This window comes from Gadus macrocephalus, chromosome 8 (assembly GCF_031168955.1).
Source record: "Gadus macrocephalus chromosome 8, ASM3116895v1".
Taxonomy (NCBI): domain Eukaryota; kingdom Metazoa; phylum Chordata; class Actinopteri; order Gadiformes; family Gadidae; genus Gadus; species Gadus macrocephalus.
Genome location: NC_082389.1, coordinates 10,131,420 through 10,142,681, shown reverse-complemented (window position 1 = coordinate 10,142,681; position 11,262 = coordinate 10,131,420). Strand labels below are relative to the sequence as shown.

General features: G+C 46.5%; 1 protein-coding gene across 1 annotated transcript in view; it reads left to right on the top strand.

Annotated features, from left to right (window-relative positions):
* vipr2 (vasoactive intestinal peptide receptor 2) overlaps positions 1 to 11,262 on the top strand; it is a 22,424-nt gene that overhangs the window by 144 nt on the left and 11,018 nt on the right. Inside the window, exons 2-3 of the mRNA XM_060058615.1 lie at positions 101 to 214; positions 5,344 to 5,435. Of these exons, the coding sequence (XP_059914598.1) occupies positions 101 to 214; positions 5,344 to 5,435 (206 nt within the window). The remainder of the gene's footprint in view (positions 1 to 100; positions 215 to 5,343; positions 5,436 to 11,262) is intronic.

Below are 11,262 nucleotides of genomic sequence, written 5' to 3'. Positions count from 1 at the left end.
ACGCTCCCTCTCTCTTCCCCCCTCTCCTCTTTCATCCCCTCCTCCTCTCTTCCTCCTCCTCCATTCATTCCTCCTCCCCCTCCTCCTCCTCTGTCTCCAGGCTTGTGGTGTCGAGGAGTGTGGGACAACATTGCATGCTGGGAAGGCAGGGAGCTGGGGGAGGTGGTGACCATCTCCTGCCCCCCCGTTCTGAGAGCCTTGTTCCAGCGCAACGGTTGGTCACAAGATGTACTAAACACTAATGTATAATTTATATACTATATACCAGTGGTTCTCAATTATTTACTGTCATTGCCCCCCTAGGAGACAGAATTTTTTTCGCAACCCCCCTGAATTGAAATACTATCACGCCTACCGCAATTCCCCTCTGGTTCAGTCCCTTCAGAATGCGCTGTTTCTGGTGTCTGTAGCTTTAATGCAAATGAGCTGTCAGAGTGAACCACCGCATGGAGGAGAAGTGATTGTTGCCGTTTGCGGACTCCCGGAGCTCTTTATCTATATAATATAATATAATAATAATAATAATATTATTATTATATAATATATAGGTATTTATATAATCTTATATCTAATATCAATGCCAAAAGTTGTGTACGCCTGAGAGGATATTATGAATCATAAAGACTGCGTCTGACGTCTCTACTTCCACAACAAGTAAAAACTCATAGTGGGGGTTATCTCGGCCATGGTTGAGAAGAATTGGGGGAAAGGAACTTTGGCCTTGACTCTCTGAAGTCCATATTGAACTGCGACATGGAGGAGAAAGGGATTGCACTCAAGGAGCTGAGCTGCCGGACTGCCACCAAGTGCTCACCGCCGGAGCTGCCGGACTGCTGCCGAGCTCCCCCCGTCGGAGCTGGTGGACTGCCGGCAGCTCCAGCGGGGAAGCTTTGGCAGCAGTCCGACAGTTCCGGTAGTGGGAGCTTGGCGGCAGTCCGGCAGTCCGGCAGCTCCAGCGGAGAAAGGGATTGTGCTCCCGGAGCTGAGTTGCCGGGCCGCCGCTGAGCTCCCCCCGCCAGAGCTTCGGCGGCGGCGGCCCGGCCATGTGACTGCCTGCCGTATTGTACAGTCACATGGCAAACTGACAAAGATCTATTTTTGTATGGAATATCCCTGCTTTTGAAATGCGCGAACATCTCCGCCCAGCGCTCGTCCGCTGGTCCACAAAATCGTAGCTATGCTCTGATTGGAGTGGGATGGGGAAGTGGGAGGTAATATTCAAGTGTGCCCCCTTCCTACGTAGGATGGGGTGCCGAAAACTGACTCGCTCGTTTGGAACTGTAGGCGGGGTACTTTCAGAAATGCATATCTCACTCAAATAATCATACTTTTTTCAAGTTTGTATGCGTGTGTGGGAGCACCAGAGACACAAAACAACACCCCAAATCCCAGGAAAAGTGTTGTTTTCAGAATATGTCCCACTTTAAAACAATTTCCATGTTCAGTTTTTAAACTCAATTTGTAATATTTAAACAAGACTGCTAAGTCTGTGTGAATCTCAAAACAGAGAAACAAGAGCAAATGATTCACTGGTGTAATATTTTTAAACAGTAGGACTAAACATTGGTCACTTGTCAGCTTAATCAGCTGATTCCCTTTCAAAAATATATATGACTTCTGACCCTTGGTATTATGTTTATTTAAAATTCAAATAAAATAAAATAAGTAACTCATAAAAAATAAAAATAAAAGACACAAAGTGTTGTCAGCTTACTGTTACATTAAAAGTGTAATCAGAAAACGCGGTTATATGCTATAGACTCTATTGTATCTGTCGTATAAAGGCTGGCACGAATTTCAAATTATAAATATGTACACTTTACGTTGAAAGTATAGACCGGCGCGATTCCATTGAAACGAATGGCGCAGTGATTATTCTTTAAAACGAGAGCTGTTAAATGTGAAAAAGGAATTAAACTGTATCAGACAACGCAGTTAAATGCTAGACCCTAGAGTAACTGTGGAATAAAGGCTGAGACGAATTTCAAATTATAAGTTTGTACAATCCATAACGTTAGCTCATAGCTCAGCGGACTAGAATACCTCATAGAATCATTGCTTGTTGGCCGGAAACGGAAAAGGGTGCTGTTTACGTTTGGTTGTAGTCTTTTTCGCTCGGTTCTCCCTCTCATCAGTAGGGCTAAAACCGAGCGAAAAGACTACAACCAGACGTGAACATCCCCCCTTTCCGTTTCCGGCCAACAGGCAATGAGTCTTCCAACAGAAATGAATGGGATTTACAAAATGCTAAAATGTGCAATAAAACACGATAGAAACTGTATTTCGCGCCACGATAACTTGATTCAACCACTCTATTTCATCCTAGACAAACCACAAAGGGGGCTCAATGTTCAAAATACCGGAAAAAAACGAATAGATCACAGCAACATATTGAAAAAAATAACTATGAACTAGTTCATTTTTTGGAACTGTGAATTTAGTTAAAAATTTTGAATTATGAACATTTAAAATTGTGAACTGAACTTTGAACTAGTTCACGTAGAAAGTGAACTTTCCCAACACTGCTAATAGGTTATATACTATATACTATACACAAAATACGAAATACTGTATAATATGTACTACACACTATCTACTGCTAACAAAGCTATGCCTCAAAAAAGCTTTGCGAATGTTTAAGGTAATACTAATGTTAACCTAGCTATAAAACTAACATCAAGCTCGGTTAAACTAAAGCAGGGGTACTAAAAGTTTTGACAACTGAGGGCCAATTTAGGAACCCAAAATTTGACTGAGGGCCGCCAAAGGAACAAAAAAATTGGAGGGAAATACCGTCAGCATCCCAGTGTTAAAGGTCCCATGACATGAAAATCTCAATTTATGAGTTTTTCTAACATAAATATGAGTTCCCCTAGCCTGCCTATGGTCCCCCAGTGGCTAAAACTTGCGTTTGGTGTAAAACGAGCACTAGCTCTTTCGCTCGCCTTTGAAAAAACGGAGGCTCAAGCGCGCTGATTTGGAAATCTGTGCTCATGACGTCATGAGGAATCTCAGCTCCTCCCCTTACTCTGCCTGGCCCGCCCAGAGACGTTGGCCCGCCAATGAGACTCGACCGTGCGAGCGCCACATGTGTGTGTGTGAATACACACACTGTAACGCAAGTGTTTCTTGTCGGTTCTTTGACGTGTCTTGTATTTCCACAACAAGACTGTCGTGGGGGGTTATCTAAGCCATGGTTGAGAAGGAATTGGGGGAAAGGAACTTTGGTTTGACTCGCTGAAGTACATGAACTGCGACATGCCGCCGGTTGCCGCGAGGCACCATCGCCCGGCAGCGGGCAGCCGGCCGCAGGCAGCGCGCGGTTCAGTCGACTTCAGGTTGATGTGAAAGTGGAAGAACCAGAGACGTCGCAGAACCCGACAAAGTCGTTTCTGATTCATAATATCGTCTGGAGGCGCACACAATATGTTATATGATATAGATATCTATGTATTATATGATATTATTTAGATATAGAGCTCCAGGACTGTAACGCAAGTGTTGTACACTTCCTTGTTATTTGGATAACCGTTCTGCTGTTGGTGTGATGGCGCATAACGCGTCGGACTCTCGTATCTGGTATTTCTACAACGAGACTCGTATTGGGGTTATCTCAGCCAAGGTTGAGAATGAATTGGGGGGAAGGAACTTTGGCTTTGACTCCCTCAAGAACATGAACCACGACAAGGAGGAGAAAGGGATCTTTGCCGGGCAGCGCTTATGCACCTCCGACTCCGGCGGTGGTCCCTCAGCGGGGCTCAAGCGGGAGACATTCGCCACCAACAATCCCTTTCTCCTCCATGTCGTGGTTCATGTTCTTGAGGGAGTCAAAGCCAAAGTTCCTTCCCCCCAATTCATTCTCAACCTTGGCTGAGATAACCCCCAATACGAGTCTCGTTGTAGAAATACCAGATACGAGAGTCCGACGTGTTATGCGCCATCACACCAACAGCAGAACGGTTATCCAAATAACAAGGAAGTGTACAACACTTGCGTTACAGTCCTGGAGCTCTATATCTAAATAATATCATATACATAGATATCTATATCATATAACATATTGTGTGCGCCTCCAGACGATATTATGAATCACAAACGACTTTGTCGGGTTCTGCGACGTCTCTGGTTCTTCCACTTTCACATCAACCTGAAGTCGACTGAACCGCGTGCTGCCTGCTGCCGGCTGCCCGCTGCCCGCTGCCGGGCGATGGTGCCTCGCGGCAACCGGCGGCATGTCGCAGTTCATGTACTTCAGCGAGTCAAATCAAAGTTCCTTTCCCCAATTCCTTCTCAACCATGGCTCAGATAACCCCCACGACAGTCTCGTTGTGGAAATACAAGACACGTCAAAGAACCGACAAGAAACACTTGCGTTACAGTGTGTGTATTCACATTGATGTGGACGTTGAAGAACCAGGAACGTCGGAGAACCCAATGCGGTCGTTTGAGATTCATAATATCGGCTCACACAGCTTTTGGCCGTGATAATATATATTATATGATATAGATATCTGTGTAGGCTATATGATCATATTTAGATATAGAGCTCCAGGACTCCCGTGTGTTCTAGAATATTTACAGAACACGGCTAAAGGCTGTGTGCGGCTCGCCATTGCGATACATCCACTGTAAACAGAGCGCATGGTGGCTGCAAGCTGCTCAGGGCCACACCCCCACCCTCCTCCTTGACACGCCCACCGAAACAGCGCATTTGGGGGAAGCTCAATGTGCGACTGGCTCGGAGTGGCTGTAACTCTGCACCACGGCTGAATTTAGGGAACGTCTTTGAATACTGTGTTAGTTGCCCACTAATACCTATATTAAAGAATACATAAAATAGCATGTCATGGGACCTTTAAAAAAAAACATTGCACCGTGGAACTCCGGGTGTGAGGTCAAGTGAGGTCTAAATCACGAAACTGAGGTTCAGCCTTTCAAAGTAATGTACAGTCGGATTAAAACTAACAAATGTAAAAGGGTTTAATTGAAAGCCAGAGAGAGTCGACATTTATCTTAATATTTATTTATCTATATATATATATATATATATATATATATATATATATATTTTTTTTATAACTTACATAATTATGTATGTCATTGCGGGCCGCCAGGAATGATTCGGCCTGCGGGCCGCACTTTGAGAACGAATGAACTAAAGCTAGGTGAACATCAAGCTAGGTTAACATGGAACTATGCAAAGCTAAAGCTAGGTTAACGTAACACTATGCAATGCTACATAATGCTATGCAAAGCTAAAGCTTGGTTAACTTAACACTATGCAAAGCTAAAGCTAGGTTAACGTAACACTATGCAAAGCTAAAGCTAGGGCTTCTGTTCCAGGAAACATCAGCAGGAGGTGCACGGAGGCCGGCTGGTCGGATATCTTTCCCAACATAACAAGCATCTGCGGATCAGAACCCACACAGGAGAAGGTAAGCTAGCAAAGCTCCTGATGACTACAGCTAGCATAGCTCCTGATCACTACAGCTAGCATAGCTCCTGATCACTACAGCTAGCACAGCTCCTGATGAACACAGCGAGCATAGCTCCTGATCACTACAGCTAGCCTAGCTCCTGATCACTACAGATAGCATAGCTCCTGATGAACACAGCGAGCATAGCTCCTGATCCATACAGCTTGCATAGCTCCTAATGACTACAGCTAGCATAGCTCCTGATTAATACAGCTTGCATAGCTCCTGATGAACACAGCGAGCATAGCTCCTGATCCATACAGCTTGCATAGCTCCTAATGACTACAGCTAGCATAGCTCCTGATTAATACAGCTAGCATAGCTCCTGATGACTACAGCTAGCATAGCTCCTGATCCATACAGCTTGCATAGCTCCTAATGACTACAGCTAGCATAGCTCCTGATTAATACAGCTAGCATAGCTCCTGATGACTACAGCTAGCATAGCTCCTGATTAATACAGCTAGCATAGCTCCTGATGACTACAGCTAGCATAGCTCCTGATGACTACAGCTAGCATAGCTCCTGATGACTACAGCTAGCATAGCTCCTGATTAATACAGCTAGCATAGCTCCTGATGACTACAGCTATACCAATGTGCCTGCCTACTCCTAACTGAAGCGACGACCACAAGAATTGCCATTTTGTCAGCTTAACTAAGCCTCGTTCCTGATGCCCTGGCTTTTGTATAAATGGTCCAATAAATGGTGAATAAATTATACTGCACCTTCTGTAGCCTGTCATCACCAAAAGTGTTTCAGTGCTTGCAGTGAACCAGTCACACACACATTGATACTCAGTGTGTGAGACCAGTGTAACCAGTGTGACCAGTGTGTGAGACCAGTGGGACCAGTGTGTGATCAGTGCGTGAGACCAGTGTGTGAGACCAGTGTGACCAGTGTGTGACCAGTGTGACCAGTGTGTGATCAGTGTGTGAGACCAGTGTGTGATCAGTGTGTGAGACCAATGTGGCCAGTGTGTGATCATTGTGTGAGACCAGAGTGTGAGACCAGTGTGACCAGTGTGTGAGACCAGTGTGTGAGACCAGTGTGTGAGACCAGTGTGTGAACGTTCTACCAGCCAGCTTGATTGGTTGCCCCTGAAGCCACCGGCCGCATTGATGGGAACACTGGGACGTGATGGAGAGAGGAAACCTTACTGGGTCAGGGTCAGAGAAGAGGAGGTCAGGACCATCTCTCACCCTCCCTCCCTCTCTCTCTCTCTCTCTCTCTCTCTCTCTCTCTCTCTCTCTCTCTCTCTCTCTGTTAGCTTTATGTGTCAAGCTAACAACCTAATGCTAACGAGCTAGCGCCAACCAGCGCTGTCACCTCAGCTATCCGAGTGCTAGCGTGACAGGGCTAGCCTATATACAGTCCTGTCACTTCCAGACCATGAATATTCAACAGTAGCATTTCTCAGAGCTATGAGAAGGTATTCATGCAGATATTTCAATGGCCTCCTGCCCAACCAAACTCTTTGTTTAACTCAAAAGACCTCTCTCTCTCTCTCTCTCTCTCTCTCTCTCTCTCTCTCTCTCTCTCTCGCTCCCTCTCTCTCTCCCAGCCTCCACTCTCTCCCTCTGTCTCTCTCTCTTCCACTCCCTTTCTCTCTCTCCCTCTCTTTCTCCCTCTCCCCCTCTCCTTAGAAGTGGAAAATATATTTCATATATTCCTCCCTCTGAGTGAGAAATTCAAATTCAAAATTGGGAAAAAAATAAAGTGACCTGTGTCAGCTGCTGTCTTCACACAGATTTAATTAAAAGATTCCACAACAATGTCCCGGGAGCCCAAAGCGAGACTGGTGTGGTGGTGTGATACTCACCTAACGAGCTGGGATTAGACTCACCTAACGAGCTGGGATTAGACTCACCTAACGGGCTGGGGTGAGACTCACCTAACGAGCTGGGATTAGACTCTCCTAACGAGCTGGGATTAGACTCACCTAACGAGCTGGGGTGAGATTTACCTAACGAGCTGGGATTAGACTCACTGAACGAGCTGGGATTAGACTCACCTAACGAGCTGGGGTGGGACTCACCTAACGAGCTGGGATTAAACTCACCAAACGAGCTGCGGTGAGACTCACCTAACGAGCTGGGGTGAGACTCACCTAACGAGCTGGGATTAAACTCACCTAACGAGCTGGGGTGAGACTCACCTAACGAGCTGGGGTGAGACTCACCTAACAAACTGGGATTAAACTCACCTAACGAGCTGGGGTGAAACTCACTTTACGAGTTGGGGTGAGACTCACCAGACGAGATGGGGTGATACTCACCTAACGAGCTGGGGTTAGAATCACCTAACGAGCTGGGGTGAGACTCACCTTACGAGTTGGGGTGAGACTCACCAGACGAGATGGGGTGATACTCACCTAACGAGCTGGGGTTAGAATCACCTAACGAGCTGGGGTGAGACTCACCAACGAGCTGGGGTGATACTCTTTAACGAGCTGGGGTCAGGCCCGTCGCTATGGGCGGGCCATAGGGGGCCGGGCCCGCCCCCCACAATGATTGTGCCCCCCCACTTGAGGCACGTCTCAAATTTTTTTTTTCACAAACAAAGGATTTTTTGCCTCTAATGGCGTCTTTGCTACCGCTCCGCAAGAAGTCCGGTAACTTGTCAACCCCAGCGTCTTCGGTTGCTAAGCGACGTCAACGTCTTTGGCGGACTATTAAATCTGCCGATCTAGGCTACGTAGGCCTACGTAACTACGTCCATTTAGCCGCAGTTACCGCGCATTTTGAAGTGAAGCTGGATGAGTTTTCGCTAGCTTACTTTCATTTCTAGTTCATCATCATGGATATTCGTAAGTGGTTGAAAAGCCCACCAACAGTCTAATAATCAGTCAGATAATTTCCTGGACCCATCAAAGGTAACCGTAACACCTCTCCTGCTATTAGCTGGAACTGATGTGGCTGAATCTGAATATACTGTGGCTTGTGAGTTCCTGGTTAAGAAAATGAATGACACCCCGAAGACGGAAAATGGACAATAGCAAACATCCTTAGCACATTCAACTGTGCACTCCAGGCTATGCCGACTGTTCTCACAGCCTACACCCGTGCCCTAACTTTAGGAGCTTCCACAGCAATGTGTGAAAAGTCATTTTCCAAGCTGAAAAACGTCTTCTCAGAGCATCGGCGCAGTATGTTGCACAGACGCAAGGCCCAGCTGATTCAGCTTGCTTTTGAAAAGGACCTGACTCACAAGTTTACATCTGAGTGGAAGGATATGTTGATGAGGAGGTTCAGCTCGGAGAAACGCTGCCTCCCGCTGAGGACAGGGAGGGAGGGAGGACAGCGCTGAATCCACTCAAAGTAAGCTACCGTGTGTGTGTGTGTGTGTGTGTGTGTGTGTGTGTGTGTGTGTGTGTGTGTGTAATGGCAATGCATATCCCTCTGTTAACTGCTTTTACACCTAATATGTTGTATAGTCCAGTGTTTTATGGATATATATTCATAGCATTGCTTCTATGTAATGTATTGCTTTAAATGACGAGGAATGATGTGATGTTGTAGGGCAGGCTATAGGCTACCGGGTCATATTGCTGTTGGTTAATGATTAACGTGATGATTATGTGCTGCGCGAATAGAGGAAATATACGTACTGTAGGCTAATAATAATTGTGCCCCCCTATGCATTTCATATTCCCCCTTCAGACTCAGGTCTGGCGACGGGTCTGGCTGGGGTGATACCCACCTAACGAGCCAGAGTGATTCTCACCTAACAAGCTGGGGTGATACTCACTAACAAGTGCGGGTGATACTCACTAACGAGCTGGGGTGATACTCACTTAAAAAGCTGGGGTGAAACTCACCTAACGAGCTGGGTTGATACTCACTAACGAGCTGGGATGAGACTTACTAACGAGCTGGGGTGATACTCATTAAGGAGCTGGGGTGATACTCACTAAGGAGCTTGGGTGATACTCACTAACGAGCTGGGTTGATACTCACTAACGAGCTGGGGTGATGTACTTACTAACAAACTGGGATGATACTCACTAACGCGCTTGGGTGGTACTCACTAACGAGCTGGGATGAGACACACTAATGAGCTGGGGTGATACTCACTAACGAGCTGGGGTGATACTCACTAACGAGCTGGTGAGAGAGAGACACCTCTCTGTAACAGTCCCCTTAAATCAGGACTGAATACTGACCAATGAATCGATGAAAGTTTGAGAAAAAAAGTAACACTGCAAAATAGAAAGAAAGAGTTAAGGTACTTTCTTTAAAGATCAGCAAAAGGGACAATTTAAGTAGGAAGGAAAAGCTTTGATCACTGAGCTGACACGGAGCCTGTGTGGAGGCAGACAGCTCAGAGTCAACTCCTCACCCTGATTGATAGCTAAGCTGTTTCAGCCCAGCTCACCACCCGGAGATTCAGTGTGTAATCCTTAGGCTACGTTTACATGATGACGGTCTGAACACAAGACGCAAAAGTGGCGTCGCGTCTTCACTTTTTATTCCGCGTTTAGACAAGCGTTTTCGGGAGGAAATCTGTGTGCATACGGTGACGCAAAAGTGTGTGGAATTCGATTGGGTATGCATGCTAGGCGGCTAAATGGTGCTGTGATACACTATTACACAACAACGCCATGTCTGAGCGCATGCGTAGAATCTTCCTTCTCTTAACTGCGCCGCGAAAACCAAAACATAATTACAGATCCATCTCTGTTCAGTAATAATATCTGTACATTTCGTGGAAAGACTCCTGTACGTTTATTAGAGCTGCCAGAGCAGCTTGACGGTCCGACGCATGGAAATAATTCAACATGTTTGTTTATTTCCCTGCACTGGGGCATGTATGTGACGTAAACGCGTACGCGACGTGAGCAGATCTGAGCAGAGTTTTGCGTCTTGGTTGGCAGTGTAGACGGAAACTCTACGGCGGAGCGTTTTCAAGATTTCCACTCTCGAGGGTGGTTTCCGATTTTTGCGTTTCTAAGCCCCAAAAACGCTGTCACCGTCTAAACGAAAGGCACTTCCGATATATTTTGTTGTTTTTACCCGCAAGCGTCCTCGTGTAAACGGGGCCTTAGTCTTCCTCCTGTTTCCTTCCCGGGGCTCCAGGCAGAGTGAGGAGGGTTAGGACCTCAAGCACGCGTCAACTTTTCCTATCATTCTGTTTCAATAAGAATCAGCGGTTCCGAACAGATCAACGTCAGGAGTCCAGGTGTGTGGTCGGTGGTGTGTGTGTGTGTGTGTGTGTCCGAGCACATGTGTGTGTGTGTGTGTGTGTATGTCAGTGTGTGTCTGTGTTGTGCGTATCTCGCCCACCTCTCTGTTGGCCTCCAGAGCTTTGAAGTGTCAGAGTCTGACGGACACTCTGACCTCCATTGTTACCACGGGAACATCTGCCCATTAAACACCACACTCAAGAGCTCCCTCTGGAGCTGTCTACTGCTGCTACAACCAGTCTGCTGCTGGTTCTACTGGGAACCGCCCAGTACAACCAGTCTGCTGCTATTTCTACTGGCAACTGCCCAGTACAACCACAGTCTGGTACTGGTTTTACTGGGAACCGCCCACTACAACCAGTCTGCTGCTGGTTCTATTGGGAACTGCCCAGTACGACCACAGTCTGGTACTGGCTGTGAGTAAGTAGTTGCACTTTCTGCTGGGTTCAAATGGATGTCAGGGATGTTTTTGTGTGAGGCACCATTTAAACCAATCAAACGCATCTATTTCAAAAGCCTTTGCAAAGCCCCAAACAGAGTCTGGCATGAATGTGTATTTACCCTAGACAACTCCAAGCGAGAGAGAGAGACAGAGAGAGT